This window comes from Mus caroli, unplaced genomic scaffold (genome assembly GCF_978045245.1).
Source record: "Mus caroli unplaced genomic scaffold, Mus_caroli_1 scaffold_1, whole genome shotgun sequence".
Classification (NCBI taxonomy): Eukaryota; Metazoa; Chordata; class Mammalia; order Rodentia; family Muridae; genus Mus; species Mus caroli.
Window position 1 is genome coordinate 69,532,760 of NW_028227256.1, and position 24,926 is coordinate 69,557,685.

At 44.6% G+C, this 24,926-nt stretch overlaps 1 protein-coding gene across 1 annotated transcript in view; it reads right to left on the reverse strand.

Moving 5' to 3' along the window:
- Marchf4 (membrane associated ring-CH-type finger 4) overlaps positions 1 to 24,926 on the reverse strand; it is a 109,426-nt gene that overhangs the window by 12,519 nt on the left and 71,981 nt on the right. The window contains exons 2-3 of the mRNA XM_021174418.3: positions 11,868 to 12,023; positions 6,545 to 6,737 (exon numbers count right to left, since the gene is read on the reverse strand). Coding sequence (XP_021030077.1) covers positions 6,545 to 6,737; positions 11,868 to 12,023 — 349 coding nt within the window. The remainder of the gene's footprint in view (positions 1 to 6,544; positions 6,738 to 11,867; positions 12,024 to 24,926) is intronic.

Genomic DNA, 24,926 nt, shown 5'->3' on the forward strand with positions numbered 1-24,926 from the left:
TGGTGCTCACTTGGCAAATTTTCTTCTAAATCCATCACCCTCGCTCTCAATGCATCTGGCAGTCTTGCTGTGGACAGAGATGACTGGGTACAGGAAGCTTTGGGTGGTAAGATACGAGTCAACATGTATCCAGAAACTGGACAAGCTACTTGGAGATGACAGAGTATAGACCAAGCACCCTCTCATCCATTTGTGAGATTGATACTTCTTATACCCAGCCCAACATTATTGGGGATTCCTTACAGCCTCAGTTGTCAACCTTTGAGGACTTTACTATCCGCTTACTATGTAACTTCTAAGTCCTAGGCTAGGAGGATCTCAAAGATTATTAGGGCCAACACTTTCATCCTATAGATGAGGAAATCATTTATAAAGAGGATGTATGTCCAAGGCCATAAAAGTTGTTAGGGAACTAATCTGGTTGCCTAGACTATCAGACCAGGCTATCTCTGCTGTCTGCCCAGTTTCCTAAGCAGGGATTAACAGCTTAATGAGTGGAGTCATTTCTACCCAGAGTGATGAGTGAATCTGAATAAAATTAAGTTATATTTATAAATTTATTTGTGTGCATATGTGTGTGCATGTGTATGTGTATGTGTATGTCTATATGTGTGTGTGTGTCGGTCAGAGGACAACTTGCAGGAATCAGTTCTCTCTTTCCACCATGTGGATCTGAGGGTGCCTTTACCCACTGAGCTATCTCACTGTCCCTAAAATTAGATACAAAATTACAAATGTTTCACAATCGTTTTTCCCTTCTCCTATTCCCAGTTAAATCTTTGTACTTTTTAAGAACAGGGGCAAGATATCTAGACATCACAAGACAGGACCTCAAAGGACCACACAGAGAAGAAACAGCTGTTTCTATACTTTTAACAATTGCTCTACTATTGAAAAATACTCTACCATTGTTTTAAGGTTCAGAAATAAGCTCAAAGGCATTCTTCTTCTTTTTCTCCTCCACTCAGAAGGGACAAATGTAAACAGACATGACAAGGACGACAGCCTCAGTTTGCAGTGTTGACTTTTTGATGGTCAATCTCTTAGGTCTGTGGAGTGATTAAAAATTATTTTTGGTACCAACACCTTTAAATTAATTTCCCCGTGTTAAGTCCTAATAATGTCACCCCCTGGAGCAGAGAATGCCCCCATTTGCTTGTTGGAAAGGTCTGTCAACTTCTGCTACAAACATCAGCATCATTAGAGATGACGGAAGAGGAGGAGGTGGATCTTGGTGAAGGGAGGTGAGTGTGTGAGGGAACTAAGAGCCTTCAAGAAAAGATTATGCTCAAAATAAAAGCAGACTGTGCCAGGAAGTCAGGGTCAGGCTCCATCTCTGTCTTGGCTGAGACTGAATTGAGATTGTGGTAACAATTGGCAAACCTTTGTTCATTTAAAGGGGACTGCACTCTGACTGAGTGCTTTCTACCCTGGTCACGGCTATTCCTGAGGACCTACCTACTATCTCCATGTGCCGTCTCATTCCCCAACAGTGATGCATTAGATAGCTTCACAGAGGAGGAATGGAAGCAGAGAGAGGTGGTACTTAAGAACACAATCTTAGAAAAAGACTGGGCGAGATGTGGCTGTGAGCCCTAGACCAATTCTACCTCATTACGCCTATCAGTCCAGACCCTATCACTCTGACATCAGAGACTCAGTTTCTCCTGTTCTCTCTGTTCTGTCTCCATCAATCCCTTAAATGTAACCTGTCCTACATCCTTAATCTACCTCTCCTCAGAACATCCCTCCTACAGTAACTCATCAAACCCATGACTTCAGCTCTTCCTGTGGGCCTCCGAATCTGCTTCAAATCTGACCCAACTTTCAACAGATTCTCATGCATGGATTAAAGCTTTTACTTTCTCTTACCATCTCCCTTCTTCCAGTCAGCCACCAACACTTGCAGGACTGGCCCAAAGCCCTCAACACCTTCTCCTATCTCACAGGAAAGAACTACTTGCTATGAAAGCCCTCCCCGCCCCCAAGCCCCTACTACTGCTTCAGCCACACCCCCAGGCTCCAATCAACCTCCCCTGGAGTTGCCTTCTCATCTCTGCTGTCTATGATGTCTTGTTTCTCTTGACTGCAAACTCTTGGTTTAGGGAGAGCCTTTGCCCCCCCTGCGTGGATTTTAAGATCGGGGTGCTCTTTTTGTTTTGGTTTCTTGGTCAAAGCATACCCTTGGATTGCCTTTGTTTCAGTGACTGTCTACCTCATTCCATCCATTCCAGGAGCTATGTGCATCTCAAGGTCACCTTTACACTGTCTGTGTTGCATCTCTGTTTCCTGCTTAGATAATTATTTCTCATCTGGTCCCTCCTTCTTCCAGTCTATCCAGCTCTGATCTATCCTTCCCATAGTTGTTAAATTTATAGGTTTAAAAATCTATGTCTAATCAGACGTTCCTATGTAAAATTCTATCATTGCTTCCACAACCCCAGCAAAGTGATGTAGGAGTTCTTAGCACATGATTTATGACCCCATGGGATTTAGCCTCTGCCATCTTCCCCCAATTCATTGCTCATCGTTAACCTCCTGCCCTGGTTCTTTGCCTTTGAACCATATAAGCCCACAAAGCCTCCCAAGCACACCTTCTTCGCTCTTCTGTGTTTCCACACACAAGTCCCTTTGCCAAGAATATTTTTCTCCCTCTTTTGGACAGACTTTGATTTCTCTTTTGAAACTAACTTAAGGTAGGGTTCCTTCAGCAAGGGGTCTTTTTTTGGGTCTTCTCAGAGAGTTCATTGTTCTCTTCTGTCTCCCTCTCTGCCTCCAACAGAAACCCTCCCCATCGTGAGTTATTGTGTGCTTGAAGACTAGGTTCTTGAACAGATACGTCTCATTCACCTCTCGTTTAATGTCTCTTGGTTTTGGGGGGAGCGAGCACAAGGCAACTAATAAATGCTGTTGAAGAAATAGATATAGCCATCCCAAGGCCCTCTGACCCATTTTCCTCTTCCTGGGACTCATGTCTGAATTCAGACTACAGCACAAGCTCTGGTTGCTGAGCATTGGTGGTCAGTCACGCCCCTCCATGGGACAAAAGATCCACTAGAACTGGTGCCTCTCATGCTTAAGGGTGAGGTCAAAAAATAGACTTTCCAAGTCCATGTCCATCAGTAGAATTAGTTTACCTAACCTAAAATACCCTTTGACAGAGGATATCATAGGCAGATAGGCTATCCAAATTCCATCCTAATTTCTAAAGCCTCTTTCTCCATTGGCATAAAAACAGCACTGACTTTTTAAAAGATACAACCATGGCTGATGACTTGGATCCCAAACACAAGACTGGAGCAGATGGGGCCCAGCAAACTTCTGATTGCTGCTGATAGTTACGACTGGGTTCATTTCTACCTCCCTTGATGTCTTCTATGTTACAATATTGCTAGGGTAGGGGTCATCCCTAACTGGTACATACAATTTCATATAGAGCAACCAGAGATACAATAGGCTATAGCAAATGCCCTGGAATTGGAGCTAGAGGTTCTTAGTCTCATTCTCAACTCCACTGTGTGCTTAGCTGTGTGGCCTAGAATACAGTTTCTCTGAGCTTTACCAACCTGTGAAATATGACCACAGTATTCACCCCTCTGATCATCGAAGGGTTGTGCCCTCATTGCTTCTTTCTAGGGATTTGGTGTTTTGTGTTCTCATTAACTTACATTTGATTCTCATAGTCGCATGCATTGGTCTACGAGATTAAGACTCTAACGCAAGAGATGCACTGTCTTCTGGAACCGTTTGTAGATGCACTGTCTTCTGGAACCGTTTGTATCGGGAACTGCATTGCCCATTGATATGCTCACATTCAAAGTCGTTTACCTCAACCCCGGAGGTCAACTAACTGCCTCTGATGGGGAACCTAGAGAGTCTGGCAAAATCCTTTAATGAGGACTAAAGCCCATTCTTTGAATCATTACTCTTGGTTTTTCTCAGTGACAACGGATGCTCCTAAAAGCCAGCTGGATGAATCCAGCTATGAATGAGACCGATTTGGTTTCACAAGCAGTAAGCAGTGTTTGCTCTTGGCTTTCAGTGGAATTTCTCTGCAGAGTCCCTGAGCCATCCTGAACTGTAACTTACCACACTACTCCAATAGAAAAGTAAAAACATTTAAAAAGACCTGTACATAAAGAACTACTCATTTGATGCTTATATGCAGTCTTTACTATCCATGGCTATTTAACAGTTTTAGGGAACAAATTGGTCTCGGTGCCTGAAAAACAGAAAACACAGCCATTCACAGCAGCAGATGGTTTGCCTCTGGCCTTAGCACCTTTGAGCCAGTACTCTTGTAGGACTTATTTTCTTTCTTCGTGGAGCTTGGAACTTGGCTATGGAATCTTTTACTCAACATTTTCCCCAACCCACGTTTTTAGGGGGCTCTGAAAACCATGCTCAGGTTGCTCCTGCAATGACACTGTGGCTCTTGGTGGCTTTGGAAGCCAAGGGATGAGCCTGGACTCAGAAGCATATGGAAGAGGGACACACTGAGGATTCTCCAGCTGAAGAAAGCCTGAGTTTCCATCTTGCACTCCTTAGACTGATGCCAAGTTTGCTTTCTAGGAAGACTGAGACCCAAAATAAAAGCATCCTTGGTGAATACTGCAGCTTCCACTTGATTCTCCCTGCAGCAAGCCCCTATATTTTCACACCCATCCAGTGTACGGCTGCAGACAGTACTGTGGAGCAAGAGCAACTGATGTAAAATTTTACCCTTACAGCCACCAGTGTCACTGTTGGCCAGCATCACAGCCACCACAGGAGCCTGCTTATGGCTGCCAACTGCTGCCCATCACCTCCTGCTCCATGTCCAGGTCACATGACACTCTCTGTTTTATTTCACTGCCCAGAATTTGCTAGGGTCAGCACTGAACTATAGTTCTTACGCTCGTATTGAGTTAGCCTTAAGATGCACCTTTCAATATTTCACAATCTGAAAAATAAGAAAAGTAATCTTTGTCCCTCGGGTTGATATATTGAATTAACATAGCCAGACAAAATACACTGGCTTAGATAAACACACAAGGTCTGGCATTACTGGCCCTTGGCTTCTGTGATCAGTATGATACACTCCAGGTCTTTTCAATTTCTAATATTACATGACCCCAAAGAACTCTACATCACCATCGTCTCAGCCAAATTATAACTAGTAGGTGTTTTCCTGCCAAACAGAGCAGAGTGGCATATTTGAAGTAGCACAGTAGTGTCAAGAGGAACACTGTGCGACTTTCAGTAGCACAATGTTCCCAGTCCTGTGGCCTGGGGATATGAAAGTTCCAGATGAGGATGTATGGCCAGTGTTCAAGCATGCGTCAGTTTCACTCAGAATAACCAGGACTGTTTCCACCTCCTCACTTGCATGGAGCAACCATCCTTATTATCAATAGCCATACCATCTGTTGAAAGAAAAAGGACCCAGTCCTCCATGAGTCATGGTAATCAGGAGGCAGAACATTGACCTGAGCATTGGATGGGGGAAGAAGTGGGAACTAAAGAAGTGGGTTCTAACTTTTCCCTAAAACACTTAATCCTTTCAAACAAAATAGTACCTAAAATGAATAACAACAACAACAATGACAATAACTCAGAAGCTCATGGTAGAGCAGATGTGGGGCTTCAGAACAGCATTATATTTCCTACTCCCCAAACTCTTGAGCCTGTGTGGAACCCCAACCTACACATACTTTTCAAAGGACTAGATTAGAGAAATTTGGGATACTAGAATAGGCTTATAGAAGAAGAAAGAGGTAGGAGGCAGAGAGGTGGCTTAGTTAGCAGAAAGGCTTGCTTTACAAGTATGGGGAACTAAGGTCTGATTCCTGGAGTCCCCATGAAAAGCCAGCTGTGGCAGCATGTCTATAATTTTGGAAACAATGAGAAGAGAGGTGGACATAGGTAGATCCCTGGCACTTGCTGAACAGCTCATCTAACCTACCTGTCCACGTTCCAGGACCATGACAGACCCTGTCTCAGACTAAAGGTGGAAGGCATCTAAGGACAACATACAAAGTTGTCTTCTGACAACTCCTCTCCCATATGTGGGTTGCTCACATGCACACTTATATGTGCATGTATGTGCAAGCCTTCATCACATGTGATCCACCCACATGTACATATATTCACACAGAAAAATAAAAAAGACAGTTCTCATCATGGTGCTTCTAGGTATTTTGCTGTATAGACATGATAAGTCATGGCTTGTGGGGTGTGCAACTGAGGAGAAGCCTTCCATTCCCTGCCCAAGGCAGATGAACCCACCAACTGATCTTCACCTCAGAGTCAAGCTTCATCCTTGTCTTCAACTGGATGAGACAGATTTGATTGGTAATGATTTCAATTTTTCTTCTTTCCCCAGCCCCCCTCTTCTTCCCTACCCATCTCTTATGCCTAAGCTGTGGCTTCCTCCTAGATCTTGGGTCTCAAGCCCAGTACTTCTCTGCTTGGCCTCCAAGTAGAGAGGATCTTGAGACCTTTTTTCCCCATTTCCTTACTAGGTAGTTCATCACTTCCCCCAGAGACAAGCCCCCAGACCCACCTATGCACACCACGTCCATGAAGCCATACATCCCATAGCAGATCTGGAAGAGGAGGTCTTGGCGTTGCCATTTTGCTGAGGGACTGAAGGTTGACCAGATGAGCCAAGAGATACTGGCGATGAGGAAGAGAGAACCCAAGATGGCGGCTGCAATTTGAACCTTCTCGATGACCGTCAGGGATATGGCCTGCCACTGAGGAGGAGAGAGTGACAGATTAGCTGCTTGACTGCCCGTATCCCATGCCCACACTCTTACTTCTGCTCCATCAGTTCACTGGCCTAGAGTTAGGCCAGGGCTTCTCCACTTGTAGTCCAATAGACATCTTTGCAGTTTTATATTATATGTTGGGTGCAGAGGAAACCAGTACTGTATATGTATAAACTGATCAGACATCATTGTAAGGAGGGGGGCTCTGGGCAGGCCTGGCTGAGGAGGAGACCCTTATATTTGACTTCAAAAACATGGAAATCCGAAGGTGAGAAGAAAAAGAGCTGGTGTGGGTGTTGCTCCACGGTGCCAGACTATTCCTTCTAGAGCAGCACGGTTGATTTCCTCACTAATAGGTGCTAAGAGGGCACAGGTCTTCCTTTGACTGTTTTGTTTTGTTTTTGCAACACCATCTTGGCTGCCGTTTAGTGTACATGTTAGAGATCAACAATTTGACAGGGAAGGAGAGGACATGGCATGTGGGAGTAAGGAAAAAAAAAACAGTTCGCAATATATCAACTGTATTTTAACTCCTTTTTTCTTTTTAAACAGAAGAAAGAAACCAGTGTACTTACAGCACTATTGAGCTGGAGGCTGGAGTGTGGTTGAATTTGGGCTATGGAATTCTATGATTCTGTGGTTCATCTATGGAGCAATGTCCTAAATTAGCCTTGAGTAGGACTTTAGTTTAGGCTCATTGTACTCAGCAAATAAGTACAATGAGTACAATGATCATTTCCATGTGCCTGGCCACTATTCTAGATGCTAGAACTAAAGCAATGGACAAAACTAAAAGACCCTTGCCCTATGACACCTACAGCCTCAGGACCATGTAAGTCTAAGAATTTACATATGCAATCCATCATGGATATGTGTGTGTTCTTCCTGGAACATACCCAAGGATCATTGTGGTGTAAACACAGAGGGGAGGCACAGTGCCTTCCACCTGCCAATAGAGACCCCTCCCTCTGACATCACTGGGCTCAGATGGGGTAGGCCAGTGGCTTCCAAGGAACAGTAGGTATTGGAAAATATCTCAGTTTTAATCCAGATATAGGACATGGGCCTTAACATTTAATTACACTGATAGCATCCCATTACAGAGCATTAGTCCTTTAAATTTTCCAGTGCTTCCCCAGCCTAGGGTTACACATAACAAAGGCATTTTCCAGAAGATGGCCCTATCACATGGACTTCTCTCATGTACAATAAATGCTTTTTCCAGGGCCAACCCTACACAGTCTAGTGAAGAGTTTCTAACTGTAATTGGGTTGGGCAACACTAAGATCCAACTCCTTCTCCTCTTTGATAATCCCAAAGACATAGAAGCACAGAAAGGTCCTCTTTATCCTGATGCTCTTCCTTTCAGCTCTAAACCATCTGATGGGCTGGGCCTCTGACTAAAGTGAGTGTGCTGAACAAGAGGGAGGATGAGGTGCTGTAGATAAGAGCTCCTTCTTGTCCCATGTGAGGCTCCATGGGAGTAGAACAGGAGGCACTGCAAGTAGAGAGCTGAGAAGCAGAGAGCTCTGAGATCTGACAGGAGGGCTGGGAATGGAGAAGGGAATTGGTGGTGCCAAGCCCCATTGCCAACAAATACCCCGAACACCAGAATCTCATTCTACATATTTAATTTTATTTTATGTGCATTGGTGTGAAGGAGTCACATCCTTTGGAACTGGAGCTACAGACAGTTGTGAGCTGCCATGTGGGTGCTAGGAGTTGAACCTGAATCCTTTGGAAGAGCAGACAGTGCTCTTAACCGTTGAGCCATCTCTCCAGCCCTCAGAATCTAGTCTAAATGAGATTCTGACCCCCAGATCATAAGACTTTCTCCCTGTGAACTCCAGTCCTGCAGCATCAGGAAGTGGAAAGCAATGGGAGGAGTGCAAGGAGGAGATGCTCTTCTGTGCACCAGGAAGGGACATTAAATAAGGCATCAGAGGACCCAAGTCTTCTTGGGCCGTGTCCCCAAACTTGTTGGGTGTGAGCAAGAAGTCACCATAAATCATGATGACCATAAATTTTGCCTTCTTTAAAGATGGAAGTAATTGGTCCTTTTTTCTTCCTGACTCTTGTGAGTGTTAAATGTAAAGCCAGGGAATGAAGGGCATTCTTCACTATGTTTCAGTAAAGGCACACATGAACTTGTCAAGGCAGAGGTGAGCATACCTGGGTATGTGTGCCTGTATTATGTATTATTATATACAAGGTAGGTGCTTGGACACAGGAACCATACATAGTTCCTGTTGCAGACAGCAACCTGCTTTGCTGCTTCATAGCTGTACAGCCTCCAACAAGTCCACAAATCACTCTCTGCCTCTATTGTCTAAACCTGGGCATAATAATAGCACTCCACTGAGTTGTTTCCAGGGTTCAATTTGATACTATGTGTGAACTAACACTTAACAAGCAGTAATTAAATGTTCATTAATATATTATACTCTTCTCTCATTAAGGGGGATGCATTCTAAGGCCCCCCAGTAAATACCTGAAGCCTCAGACAATAGTGGACCAAGTACTGTGATGACTCATGCCAGCTAATCTGCTAGCTGAGGTGATTACTCAGTAACTAATAGGTAAATAACCCATACGGTTTGGATGATGAAGAAAGGGATGACTCACGTCCTGGGGAGGAAGGAGAGGAAGGCATGGCATTTTCTCCCTCTACTCAGAACAATATGCAATTATAAGTTATTAATTCTTTCTGCGGTTTCCTTTTCAATGTTTTTTTTTGGGTACCAGGCAGCCATGGTTAACTAAAACCACAGGAAGCTAGCACTAACTAAATTGCTGTTCAGAGCTATCAAAGACAAAGAGGGAAGCAGGCAATGGGGTCTCAAGCCCCACAAGGCTATGACTCTTTTCTCAGTAGGTATTCTAGATGCAAACCTTGCTTTGCGAAGGTCACTAATATGCTGTTCCGTAATGAAGACTTGAACAACTTCTGACATCTTTGCCTGGGACACAAACCAGGGCATGAGGGAGCCAAGATATATGGGAAAGTACCTCCCTGCTCTGATGGCTAAACCCTACCCATTGATCTGTTAGCTTTTAGTCAGGTCTGCCAGCCCCAACTTCTACAGAAAATCCAGCTGGGCTTTTTGCACAGAGGGTCGCCACTGTGACTGAGCAGACAGTTGTCTGACACTTGGCTAGGCCAGAGGAGTCCAGGACACACACTTGGAACAATCTAGGACACAACCATACAGCACAGTTTTGAGTCCAAACTACTTCTATATAGAAAAAGGAATTGGCATGTACTTGCCTCACATCACTGAGTTTTCAGGACCAACAGAATCAGAGAGGTCCCCAGTGCCTAGAAACTCATAATTGAAGTCAGGGTAGTAACTTGGAAATAGATTAACAGGGTGGTGGTGCCAATACTGCCATTTGTTTACCTGACATAGGCTTAAAATAACATTTTCTTTACAAAAAAAAAAAAGCTATACTTGAATGATTTTTTTTTCATTATCTGAGTCAAAGGTGGAACCAAGATGGGGGTGTCTTAGGGTGAGTTCATAGATTGTGGATCTGACCTTTCCTGAAGTCTGAGTCAGCTGTAAAGCAAGGGGCGGGTCAATGCTCAGACCTCCGCTGCACCCCGAGGACTTGGAGTCAGCTGTTGCTCAGCACTGCTATTTTAAGGCATCTCAGGATCTGAGACGAATGACTGAAGATGGAGCCAGCAGTCGGGAGGGGCTTCCCATCAAGAGGCTGAGATGCCTGCAAATCTGATGCCTTGACTGCCTCCCCCTCCCCCACTTCCTGAGGGTACCTCATGGGGAATGCCACAGGACAATTCTACATGGTTTCAGATGTTCTTCAATGCAAAGACCCTACTACAGTCACCCACCTCCAACCCTCCTGGGTTTGCAAGGTTGACTCTTTGCCACGCTCACAGGAGAGGGACACTGTTAGGCATCTGTTGTCTCCATCCTCACTGTCTCGATGGCTAATTGATTACATGACTGCTTACTTGACTGATGATGTGTATGTGGAGGTATTTTCAGAAGCAGAGTGCGCTCTCTCTCTCTCTCTCTCTCTCTCTCTCTCTCTCTCTCTCTCTCACACACACACACACACACAGAGACACAGACACACACACATGCTTTCTCTGTCTCTCTGTCTTTGTCTGTGTGTGTGTGTGTATGTGTGTCTGTGTGTGTGTCGTCTGTATCTGTGTCTGTGTCTGTGTCTGTGTCTGTGTGCACTCATGTGCCACTCTGACTGGAAAACTGCTTGATTTGGCTGGTTGACATAGGACTTGCCAGCAATTGGGGGGAAGATGGCTATGTCAGCAGAGAAGGAGAGAGGAGAGTGGGAAGAGAGAGCCCTGAGTTCTGCCAATCTGACTGATAGATCTCTACTCTAATTCTGGCCCTGCAGTTCCATACCTCCCATAGTACCTCTGTTACTTTGTCAACATGGCTTCTTCATTGTTGTATACCCCCTCCTTCATTCTCTTTGTCCCTCTTTGTTGTTTCTTCTCCATTCCTTCTCACTCTGTCCCTTGTCACAGGAAGTGTGGTCAGTGGGCCAGCAGGAGTATCCCTCATAACTTGCTAGCAATGCAGTCTCTAGGACCCTGCTCTAGACCAGTGAATTGTAATCCACTTTTTAAGACTCCAGGTAAACTACAAGCAAATCAAAGTCTGAAAACACCACTGAGCCATCTGGTCTCAACTTCTTTTCAAGCCCTTGGCTTAAATTCCAAGCCTCACTTTCCCACCATCTCTTCCCAATTTACTGGTCTCTTTTTCTTTGCTTTTCTCTTCTCTTCCCTTCTTCCTTCCCTCACTTCTTGTCTTTCTGTTCTTTCTTTTCCCCATCTCCTATTCCTTTTATCTTCCTTTCCTTTTCTTATTAACCCATATGTTTTCTTACTCTATCCCTTCCGTCTATTTCCCCTGCCTTTCCCCTCATCTATGGTATATTTCTCTCTTTGCACAACCTTTCCCCTTCTTGACTAGACTTAAGAGAAAAGACCACTTTTCACCACCTCCTGACTGTGTGGCACCTAGTCAGCAAGCTGCCCTGAATCTGAGGTTTGGTAATTTCCCTACCATAAAACAGGCAATAAGGGAACCCCAGGCTAGGAAGCTCTGGATTTACCTGTAGAGGATTCTTTGTGCTTATGGCGATGACATGGTACTTGTAGTAGCACAGCTCACAACTCCAGCAGCCCCTTTCACTGATCCATTTGATGAGACATGGCTGGTGTGTACATTTGACTGAACCATCACAGCGGCATGGGCTTAGCAGCTCTCCCTGTGGAGAAAGAAAAGAGGCACTGTGGTGAGACTGGAGCCTCAGTCCAGCAGGCGATAGATAGGTAGATGGATACTGGAACCCTGGTCTGAGCCACTCTGATAGCCCAGATAAGGCCACTCGGTCCAAGCCACAAATATTGTCTGGAGGCACCAGAATCTACTGAAGAGGCCTGGACCCCAGCATCCCTACCATAGAATCCAAGCAGCTTTAGACAGATAAACTACCAGTTCTGAGACCTTCTTCCTACCTGGTAAGACATAAAACAACGAGTCTTGAACTGCCTAAGACCTAGGATGTCCATGGAAGCCTTCTGTAGTCCAATGGTAGGTGGTAGGCTCCATGAGTTTCTTTTTAGAATATTTCCATGCTGGGTCTTTGAGTAGAAAAAAAAATGTAGGTCAGGCCTGAATCCTATGGGATCTTGGAGGCTGGCCAATGTCCTTGCCAAAGGCCTTGGTTGAACCAGCCAATTTTGGGGCAAAGGACAAAAGACCAACTTAGGAGTATTGGAAGCAGGAAAATAAACCATCAGGCAAAGCTATATGGTAAGGATCTGAAGCCCCTTGTAACTGAATGACAGAGTATGGCTATTCTCTAGAGCTCTCAGTGAACATCAGATAGCCATGATTGAAAACTTTGTCTCTTGTCACCTGATATGGTGGCCCCAAAGTGCCTCTGAGAACCTCACCACCTATTCTCTCTGCCATCTCTCATTTTTGTTTGTTTTGAGACAAGGTTTCTCTGTGTAGCTCTGGCTATCCTTGAACTTACTCTGTAGACCAGACTGGCTTCAAACTCAGAGGGATCCACTCTGCCTCTCGAGTGTTGGGATTAAAGGCATGCACCACCACTATCCAGCTTCCATCCCGCTCCCTTTGTTCTCTCTTTCTTCACTCTCTCCTTCCCAGTTCACTGTCCACCCTCTTGGCTCATTAAATCCCCACTGGCTCAGCTCTTTTACTCACTTTCCCAGAGACCTTAACAGTTGGGCTCTGCATCCCCTCTGGTCTTCCTCATAGCTTCCTCCTTTACGCTCCATGCTTCCACCCCATATCACTTATTTTGGATTCAGTTCCTCTGTCTTACTCAAAGGACCCATGCACAGCCCAATTCCTGAGCCCTGTGATGCTACATTTGGGATAATGCCACTTGAAGCATTCCCCTGCTTGTTTGAATGTTTCATCAATTAGGAAACTAAGCTTTGTTCTCAACCATGAGTAAGCAAGTCCAGGATTTTCTGACCTCTAAGTATATCCATCTGCATATTTAGTCTTGCTATTCACTGTGGACTATAGAACCAATCATCTCCTCCTATGGTTTCTGGAAGCATTGGTCCCTTTCATTTTAACTTCTAAATGAAAAATTGTAATCTTGACTTGTATGAAGTCCTTTTGTTCCCAGTCTACTCAAATGCTCAATTCTGTTCTTCAGATGGATCTAATGCCACATCCTGAAGAGTCAACCAAGGCTTCTCCAGGTGAAGATTGGTGTTTCAACCCAAAAGGACTTTATGCTGGATGAATTTAGCATCTCACGCTTAGAGAACTTAACACATAATCACAAGGATATACTTATGTACCTATGTGCCCTCCAAAGGACCCCTGAAGGCCGAAGTGATGTTCACATCTTTATACCCTTCACTGGTGCCAAGCCCTACAGTAGAAGACAACCTTTTGTGTTTGAATGACAAAAATGAAAAACTAAGCCAAATGTCTTCCTAGATTCTGGCATTGCCCACTTTGTGAGAAGAGAATCAATATTTATCTTATTAACCCAGTAATTTTTGTAGTACGTGGGACTCCATGTACCTGTGTGCAATGAGTTACCTGGGTAGTAGATACTTAGGTATCAGCACCATGAAACTTCATTCTGTTCTTCAAGTACCAATAGCTTTTCTTGGCTGTGGCCCTTCCCAATCTCATTTTATGGCCCTTCTCCATCTGCAGGTCATTACACTATGACTTCCCTCACAGGCAAGTATTTTATACACCTTCGCATCTCTAGCACCCAGGACAGTGCCTACAGTACAATAATCTGACTTTGGCAGATAATCATGGGCTTCTCCGTTTGATAAACAAGAGGTTTTATCTCTCTAGGACATAGCCTATCTTGGGGTCTATGATGACCAGTAGGGAAGAGCAGGCAGGAGTTGTGCATGCTGCTGGCCGCTCAGTACAGCAAACTCTAACTCCCCATGGTACTGAGTGGCTGTAGCTGTGAGACTGAAATGGGAGGGGGTGAGTGGAGAGAGGTGCTGGGGGAGGGGCAAAGCCCTCATTACTCATGGCAGCATTTCCTAGGCTCATTAATTCTAACAGGATGAGCTAGGTTTGATTAATCGGGTTGTTAAGCAGCCAAGTCAAGTCGCCGATCAGGTAAAAGACATTACTTCCGGTCGCTGGCAATGAAACCAAGTGACAGCAGTCTGCACCCTTGTTTCTCTCAGCAGCAAAGAGAAAAGGCATAGAAGAGCTACTGGCTGACAACAGCCCTTACCAGGATCTGAGCTCTCCTCCTGGCCTCTGGATGGGGACCATTAGCTTTCACCAGAGCCCTTTGAGAGTCACATACCTACCTACAGAGGGAGCTGGCTTGGCCAGGCCTGGTCTGAGTACCCACTGGCCAGAGCTGTGGTGCTTCTCCTGAAGCCTCTTGTTAATTCCCCAACATCCACCCTGGACAACCCAAAGACAGATTGGGAAATCCCTTCTAGCACTGAGAATATTAGTAACCAGGGTATTAAAACTCCTTTAAAATGTAGATCTGGTGAATAAAAAAAAAACAACTAAATTTAAAAAAAATCCACAAAGAAGCTCTTTTAAACTTGTTAGTGCTGCTATGCCAATTGCCTAGGATATGTTTTTATGTACCTCGGGAGGAGGGCCACAGTCCTTTTACTGGTTAGGGTAAAATACCATCTTATTATACCCATGTGTCTTCAAGAACAATAGAATAAAAATAACTGGCAGCAAAAAAAAATGGATCATGTTAAATTTAATGAAGATGTTCTTCACAGTAAACTCCTTAAAAGCTAAAGATGAGGAGGTTTGCTTCGGGGAGCGGGAGCCAGAGCAGGATCTCAGTGTCATTGGCAAAGTGCTTGGTGCATACGTATGAAGAGCTGAAGCTTGATCCTCAACATTCACACAGAAGCTTGGGCATAGTGCTGCCTGACTCCCAGAGCTAGGGAGGCAGGGACAGGAAGGCCCTGGAAGCTCACTGGTTAGCTAGCCTCGCTTAAAAATGACAGTCTCCATTTGGTCTCACCAAGGTAAGATGAATGGCTCCTGACACTGACCTTTGGCCTCTCTATACGTGTGCACATACATGCACATACAGTTCCTCCACATGCATACACACACACACCATCAAATGCTTGTATGTACATATCCATGCATACACAAGTTTAAATGGTGTAATATGGAAACTGAGATGGACACCCTCCCCCCGGGCTCCCAGTATGAACATCCCCTAATACAAGAGAAGATGTGATGTAGAGTCTGTGTCACAGAGCCAGCTGGTGACATGAGGAAAGGGAAAAGTCAGGGCTTTCTGACCAGTATCAGTGCCTGGTCTCACCACACTGATGCCTTGTTCATGCATCTCTTCCTGTCTCCTTCCCTGGAGGAGGGAGGGATATTTCTAGCCCATCTCAAGCCCTGCAACCAAATCTCCCATGACTGCCAGCTGCAGCCCTGTCTCCTCTCCCTGCTTCATTACACACAGTCTGGTACTACATCATTTTCATATCCTCCGAGATTTATGCTGCTCACTGATACCCCATTAACTAGGCAAACCAGTGATGCCCAGGAAACGTGTGGACTGAACTATACAGGCCCAGAGTGCGGGGAAGCCCAGCTCCTGAGGCCCCCACCTTATTGTAAACTAATCTGCAGAGTACAGCAAATGCCAGAGATCCTAGGGGGCTCACTAAAAGCCACGGGACCAGAGCCTTCTTCAGTGACCTCGGGGTTTTAGGACAAGGAAGAAACAGGGATCTCCTCTAATTCTCTGGCTTTCAAGGGACAGAGTCTGTGAGAGTGGCTGAGAGCGTGCATTTTAGAAATCAAGCACTTTGGTTTTGAATGCTCTCTTCACCCATTACTAGCCAAGCAAATGTAGGCAAGCCCCTAACCTCTGGGATGCTGTTTCTTCTATGTACAGATAGCTCTTACCTCCTCACAAGAAAGATCAAATGCGATGAAGCATACAAAGTGCCTGACAGTCCCCAGCGCCAGTAAGCCCTCTTGCCAAATGACAGTTTTAACTCACATTTCTTTAAGTATTCATTTTTTTATTGCAATTCTCCTTTCCTACTGTCATGCTAAGATACGTCGAATAGGTAATAAAGAAGCAAGAGGCTTAAGAAGTAGTTAACTAGGTCACAGAGAGAGGTTAAGATTAAAGGACATTCTTTTTTTTTTAAGATTTATTTATTTTTATTATATGTAAGTACACTATAGCTGTCTTCAGACACTCCAGAAGAGGGAGTCATATTTCATTTCAGGTGGTTGTGAGCCACCATGTGGTTGCTGGGATTTGAACTCTGGACCTTTGGAAGAGCAGTCGGGTGCTCTTACCCACTGAGCCATCTCACCAGCCCTTAAAGGACATTCTACGAGAGTTTGTTGTTCTGGGACAGTACACAGCATTCTAGATTCCCAGTCCAGAAATGTCCTTGGGTTACTACAGGACACTGGGAGTGTTTGACGAAACCTTTACCTTAGAGATGCTAGATAAGAGAAGAACACGGGTCTCTTGGGTTGAAATGGTGCTACAGGCAGGGATCAGGACAAGGTAATTTTCTAGCTGTGGCTGTGACTAACCCAGTGGGAGGGACCAAGGAGAAGATGAAGAGTCTTCTTCCAGTGAGTCAGTTGCTAGCTACAGTTATCTCTCCAGTCACAGATTTTTCTTGTTTGTTTTTTAGCTTGTTTCTTTCTTTCTTTCTTTCTTTTTTTTTTTTTTTTTTTTTTTTGCCTTTTTCAGTATGAAGATCTGGCTTCAAGAGTCCTTAGGTTACCCAGTTGCTATGGAAATGCCAGGTAAGTCCAAGATTGCTTTTTTTCCCCCACTTACTCATAACCAGGCATTTCTGCCACAGAGCAGGAAGAAATATATACAGCATCGTGTGGCAAAGACAGCCCCATGCTGGGCTGGAGTTTGCTGTTCTGGGAGATCAAAACAAGGATACAATAAAACAGCAGCCTTAGGGCACAGTTTATAGTTATTTTCCTTTATTGAGACTCATGATGATCAAGAGCCTGGCTGTCATCCTAGACAGTGTTGGCTTTATTCAGGCTCTGACAGTCTGTGTGACCTTGATCAACTTGTTAACCACTTGAAGCCGTGTTCAGTCACCCTTTTGTCCATTCAATATTTACTTACTACGTTGTCTCTTCTAGGTGGTAGGTATAAAGTTCTCTGGTAGATAAAGACAATAAATCAGATAAACAAGTAAATTGTGTCTACCTAAGCGAAGCCGGCATGCGCTATGGAGACAATAAGCATAGAATGGGAAAGGACTGTGAATGAGGACATGTGGACTGAGATCCTAAACAGGACTGTGACGGGTAAGCTTCATTGTCACATTGACTACATTTAGAATCACCATGGGAACACACCTCTCAGTGTGTTTGTGAAGTTGTTTCCAGAAATGCTTAACTTGAGGGAAGACCCATTCTGAGTGTAGGTGGCAGCATCCCACAGCTCAGGACCCAGAGTGATGGAGAAAGAAGCTGAGGACAAGCATTGCATTGATCTCGCTCTCTCTGCTTACTGCTGCTGTTGGCTGCAGGGTGACCAGATGCTTCGTGGTCTCATGGCCGTGTCATTTCTGCCATAACAGACTGTATTCTCTGGAACTCTGTGGTGGCTGTCAACTTGACTGGATCTAGAATCAAGTAACATTCTCATATTTTCATCACAGCAACTAGGAAACTAACTATATTCCATAGCCAATGGCTGTGAGAGCCCTCTGAAGAGGGGTATTTGAATTAAGATGGGAGTAAACCATGCAGATATATGGGATCAAGAAATCTGAGCAGGATGACTAAGTGCAAAGGCTCTGAGGCAGAAAAATGACTGACATATTTGGGGAAAACCAAAGACAATGGTATATTAAGATTGAGTTCTGAGAGGAAGGGAAATAGAAGATGTCAAAGTTGGGACCAAAGTCGAAGAAACAGATAAGGAAAGCGCTTATGGAGCATCTTAAGGGCCTGGCATTTATGCATGAGATGGGTAGCCTTGAATGCAGAGAGAGAGAGAGAGAGAGAGAGAGAGAGAGAGAGAGAGAGAGAGAGAGAGACTCAGTCTCTAAGCCCTCTTACTCACCTGTGTCATCTGTGTTGATCTGACTATGCATGACAGGATCACACAGGCTTCTTTCTCTACTGTGGACAGTCTAGGGGGAAATAAAACAGGATCTGGAGACTGAAGGCCATTGAAATAATCCGAGTGGAGGATGAATAAGTCAATACAAAACCTAAGACATTATTGGTTTCTGGATGTATTTTGGAAGAAACAAATGTTGAGATTGGTTGGTGGATTGGATGTGGTGTGTGAGAGAAAAGCAGGAATAGATGATGACTTTGACTTGAGCATTGGGAAGAATGGACGAGTTGGTTTCAGTTGAGTTGAGAAAGACTGAGAAGAAGCAGGTTTAAAGACTGGGTGTTGACTTTTGAGACAACCCATGAGATGCCCATGAGCCATCGAGTGGAAATGCCAGACAAACACTGCAGATGCGTTACGTTGGCATCTGGGCCGGGAGAGGACAGGAGCATGAGAATCCTTCGCAGTGAGGCGGTGTTTAAATCTGCTACCGTGATGAGATAACCAAAGTGGCTAGTGGGTGCCAGAAAAGGAGAGGCACTAGGTCTTCTCTTGGTGAGTGGCCTTGTTTAGAGGCCAGAAAATGTTGGGAACCAGCACAAGAGACTGAGAAAAGAAGGAAAGAGAACACAGCATTCCCAAAGCCAAGGGAGAACATGAAGTATGCTAAGAAGGGGGAATCATTAGCCTTGTCTAATGTTGATGGATCAAGTTAGATGAGAACAAATAATTATCTATGAGTCTGGCAAACTTCCTGCTTTTTTTTTTTCATTTTTAGGTGAAATATGAAAATAAAAGAAGTTGGGCTTATATGGAAGGTGGAGAAAGAAGTACCAATGGGCCAAGATTGGTATGAAATATCAAAAGAGCTTTAGAGACGTTTTATCAAAGCAGGGGAGCAAGGGAGTAAGTTAGTTCTCACTCAACTTAAATGGAGGCTAGTATGTAAGGGTTACAGTGGAGCAGTGGTTCTCAACCTTCCTAATGCTGTGGCCCTTTAATACAGTTCCTCATACTGTAGTGATCACTATCCATAAAATTATTTTTGTTGCTACTTCATAACTGTAATTTTGCTACTGTTATGAATAATAATATACGTATTTGTGGAGATCCAGCTTTGCCAAAAGGGTCTCGACCCACAGGTTACGAATCACTACCATAGGGCTTAGCAAAACTAAAACCATCTTCCCACCTCCTTCAAGTATGAATTTCCTTCCTTCTTTTCTTTTTCTTTTTTTCTGTATCTCTCTCTTCATGTCTGTAGACCATGTCTGTAGATGTAATGTCGTCTGCCACCTCAGCACAGCGAGGTTAGTGATTACCATCCCCACTTCACAATCGAAGTGCCCATTCAGAGACTTTGTTACATGCTCATGAAGATGAACGAGCTGGGCTCTGAAACCAGTTCCATTTACCAAATGTTTACCAGCTCCCTCTTTCCACACAGGCATTGCTGACTTCATCTCTTCTTCTACCCACAGCAGCCTGTCTTTAAAACTATTCATTTTTTAGCCCTGATAGGAGAGATGGCCTTGCTGGATCCCCCATTGGTATCTCACTCCCTGGACAGACACATATGCACCCTATTACTCTTTCCTTCATCTCCATCTCCAGAATCACTTCTAGGTCATGCTTATATGATATTAATTGATGTCTGTGTGGTGGGGGTTAGGGGTCAGGGACAGGTCAAAATAGGCTCTCAGTTCCTCTTCCCTCCACTCTCAAGTTTCCAACCTTAGTGGGGAAGGAGACATTTGTTGAAAAAGAGTTAAGAGACAAAGATTTTCATATGCAGACTAATCCACTAAAGATTGCTCCAAGGAGTAAAGGAAACCACTAATTTAAAAAATTAGTGAAGGAAAGTCCAGTCTTGGAGCTGTTGTGGTATGAAGGCCTGTAGGCTCTAAACTTTAAAGTCAGAATTTCCCCTCCAGGCCAGAACTCTGCATTGTGATAGGGAAGGATAGACATAAGGGCAAGAATTAGGTCATAGGGTTTGTGTGTGTGTGTGTGTGTGTGTGTGTGTGTGTGTGTGTATGTGTGTAGGGGACATGAAGATGCTAAATAAGGTAGAGACTTCCCAGTGTCTGACTTAGGTTGTGTCTATGGTATGATAACTTGTAGCTGACAAGAAAAGTCAGGTCCTGTTTTCCATCGCTCCTTAAAGCCTCACATTCTGTGACCAGTTAACAGTGAGGACTATTAATAGCTTGTGCATGAGAACACACACAAGCATGCATTCCTGCGCACATGTGCACACACACAACTATAAGCACAACAAACTATATCATGGGTTCAAGATGTTGATCAGTTGTTTGGGTGGCCATATTCTGAGCTTGTGGAGAAAGGCTGAGACAATGCCCAAAAGAGCTAGTGCATAGAAGAAAAAAATGAGGGTAACCTGGAAAATTCCAGTGTCTTCCCATCAGGACAGTAGAGAATCATTTCCTCATTCTCTAGACTGTGGGAGTCAATGAATTGTGGCATCAGGATCAGGACAAAAATGACTTATTATGATGGCCTTCCTGCCAAACTGTGAAGGATGAGGGAAGGGCGAATAATGACCCCATAGATGCCCCAAGACCTGAAAATCCATTATTGTTCACAGACAAGCCATCCTGAATTTTGTGCATACTGTATGAGAAAGTGTATGAACAGCTCTGTTTTCTGAAGAGTCTTTTAGCTCCGCCACCCATCCACACCCCCTTCCCACACAGACTATGCTTTCATCAATAGATCTAAGGCCAAATCTTGGCTTCAAGGGACTATCAGCGTGCCAGTAATATTGGAGAGAAATTATGAATTGTTGTGAGATAACTTGATCTAAAGAGGAGAGAAATCTATTACCAAGAAGAGACCTAAAGCCCTAATAAGCTGCAGTTATCGACACTAAATCCAATTAACCTACAAAATTATTTCTGTTTCTATTCTCATACCACCCACTTACTCTCAGAAACACCCAGACACGGACAGCCTCACACAGTTAATCTACAGACATCTTCATGGAAAAATGTCACATCTTCATGGAAAATGTCCTGGTTTATCTGTTCATCGTCTCAAAACAATCAGATGTTAAAAGGGACAAGAAAGGTAGACAGTTGAACCCAAGCCCTCCAAACTGTGACATTCATTATCCTGGTAATTATTTTATTCCTACCCTGCTTCTTTCCCTATAATTTAACTGGTATAAGATAAATGTACCTATTCCCTCTAACTGCTTCTAAATTCACTCAACTGCTACTAGAGAGAAGAACTTAACCTCACAATAATTGAATTTAAATAACATCCAATTCTGTGAAGTCGAACATGGCCTGCATAGTAAACAAACCACAGGATTTGAGGGCTGGCAGGAAGAAAGAAGGTCACGCTTAATGTGCAGAGGCATAATGGTATCCGTATTTCTAGTGGCCCAGATGTGTAATCTAATGTCTGTTTGTCTTTCCGTCTAACTCATCATTACCATCGTTATTGTTACCAAAGAGCCAAAATTAAAGGCTGATCTGGCCTCATTCCTCTGGCTGGCTCAAGAGAAAAACATAATTCAGATAAGCCTTGAGGAGCTAGAATTGGGCTATTTGCATACAGTGGGCTGGGCCCATGTCCAAGGTTCCGGGCCACTACACTTCTCAGGAAGTTTCAGGAATGCCAGGTCACTGCGTTCCCTTTTTTTGTTCCAAAAACCAGGCCAAATCATCTGACAGGTCAGAGGGAAGGTGCAGACATGTCCCTTTGTCAGTCCTGTATGGTCCTTGCACACTAGCAAAGGAGTATACAGCCTCAACTCTGTGAACCCCTCATGATGCTCCCTAGAGGAACTGTGGTGAAAATGTCCTAAAATTAATTTTCACTCACTGTGATTAATACATCATTCGGAGGGCTTAGGCTGCAGGTGCAAACAGCTGGAGTCACATGTTGCTTTCTGCTGCTTCAGATCAGGACCCTAGGTACATAGGATCGCCCTACAAAGCACAGGAGCAAGACCTTTCCCCAGTGCAGTCCCAGCTTGCCCGCTGTCTGGCTGGTGACTATGTGTTTAAATATTCTCTACCTGAATCCACTGTTTCTGAGAGTTGAGGCTGCATCAGAATCCTTTGGGAGTCTTATTTAGTATCTCCATGCTGGCTGCAACCCAAAGACTCCAACTCCACCAAGACCCACTTAAAGCAAAATTGGCTAAGACCTACTTTGTAACGTGTTGGACCAGATACTCATTAACAAACCTTCTGCCTCCTACATTGCTTTGAGACTTTTATGTACACAAAGATAAAAATAGGCACTGAGAGTGAAAACTTATTGAGGACTCATTGTGTGCCAATTCTTATCACAGGCTTTGAATTCTGGGTTCAAATACCAATTCTCCCACTTGCTGGGTGAAAGATATTGGGCAAGTTGCTCTCCAAGCTCCCATCTCTCTCCTCCTCTCCATCTCACTCTCCTCTCCTCTCCTCTCCTCTCCTCTCCTCTCCTCTCCCTCTCCCTCTCCCTCTCCCTCTCCTCTCCCCTCCCCTCCCCCCTCTTCTCCTCTCTCTCCCCTCTCTCTCCCTCCCCTCTTCTCCTCTCTCTCCCCTCTCTCTCCTTCTCTCCTTCTACTTGTCTTCTCTCACTCTGTCCTCTGTCTCTCTGTCTCTGTCTCTCTGACTCTGTCTCTCTGTCCCTGTCTCTGTCTCTCTGTGTCTGTCTATCTGTCTGTCAGTCTGTCTGTCAGTCTGTCTGTCTGTCTGTCTGTCTGTCTCTCTCTCTCTCTCTCTGTGTGTGTGTGTGTGTGTGTGTGTGTGTGTGTGTGTGTGTATGTATGTGTTTCAAGACAGTTTCTTCTGTGTAGCCCTGGCTGTTCTGGACTCATTCTGTAGGCCAGGCTGGCCTTGAACTCATAGAGATCCACTTGCTTCTGCCCCCGGAGTGCTGGGATTGAATGTGTATGCCACCACCCCCTGGCCTGTTGTTGCCTCTCTTGCTAGTCTATAGTCCATGCCTTTGAATATGTGCTAGGGGCCAAGCATGGTTCTAAGGACCTGATGTGCATGAGGTGATACAACATCGTTGCTGATGCCCTTGGCTCCATTATGCATGACCTTAGGCAAGTTTCCTTAGAGGTTAGAGTAGGACCAGAGAGGTTTCTCAGAAGGATTAAACGGGGTAAGATATGAGAAATGCTTAGAACCCTATGGAACACACAGGGAGTGTCTGTGATGGCACTATACCATGCCCTTCCATGTATACCTACCTACCTTTACCGTAACTTCACACCCTAACAGGAGGAGGTAGGTACCAGCTCTGCAAATGAGAGCACTATAACTATTGTCACTTCACCAAGTAATGTACTTTACTGGTCTGAAGATGCTGTGAGCCAGGAATATAGGGTTTGGTGATACCTGCAGGAAAGTTTTGGGTTTCCAGGTGTTTGATATCTGCCCTGGCATGTTGAGGGGAGGGACAAAGAAAACCAGTGCCCCAGATCCTTATGCATCCTCCTGCCTCCACGACCCTCCTTTCATAGGACCTACCCCCCTCCCCAAGCCTGCTTTTCCACATTCGTGAATTCTACCTTCTGTGACAGTGGGTGGGGGTGGGTATTGAGTTACAGGTGTTTGCAGGCATCAGTCTTTCCCTCTCCTGTTTTGGGTACAGCTGCGGCCTTATGTGTGCATGGGAATACTAGAGGATAGTGAGGTAGGGAGGAGGGGGCCTAAAGACTAGAAAGAAAAAAGAAGAAGAAAGATAGAAAGAATAGGAAGGAGATGGGAGTGACCATGGTCAAAAAGCATATATCAATGCATGAAAATTGCAGTGAAACTCACTAGTGTGTATAACTAATATGCATTAATAATTATAATTAAGAAAAGGAGTTTAGCAACAGAGGAGGATTCAGAGAAGGAAAGACTCTTGCTTGTAATCTCTCTTGCCTGCTTTTAAAAGGGATTACAGTAAGCCTGTGTATTGTTTGTTGGTTCCTCCTGTGGATCTGACTTCCTCCTCAAATCAGCCTCACAGTCACTGTACTTCACTTAGAGCAGTGGCTCTCAACTTCCCTAACACTGCAGCCCTTTAACACAGTTCCTCACGTTGCGGTGACCTTCAGCCATAGCATTATTTGGTTGTTACTTCATAACTGCAAGTTTGCTACTTTTATGAATCATAATGTAAACTTCTGATATGCGGGATAGCTGACGTGTGACCCTCAGGGGTGTCATGACCCACAGGTTGAACCGCAGACTTAGACCAACCTAAAGCCCTTAGGAGGATGCAATGCCACAGAAGAGATTCCTTTCTCTTTTCTGAGCCCTGTCCAGGTTCCATGCTCCCAAGACAAGGCCCCACTTCCCTGCAGGACCTTGCCCATGCCAGAGTCTGCTGCAAACCCAGCTTGGTTCTTTTCACGCCTCTCAGGAAAGCATGCTATTCCTGAAATCTTGGCTGCAGCTCCCTGTCAGCAGAAAGCATGCTAAGCGAATTTGAATGACTCTGGCATGTGAATAGACTCCAGGCTGCTGGCTCCAAAGTAAGCGGCTCCAAGTCTCTGTGGCTGCGGTTATCTTGGCAATTTTATTTTCTGTTTCAAAGAAT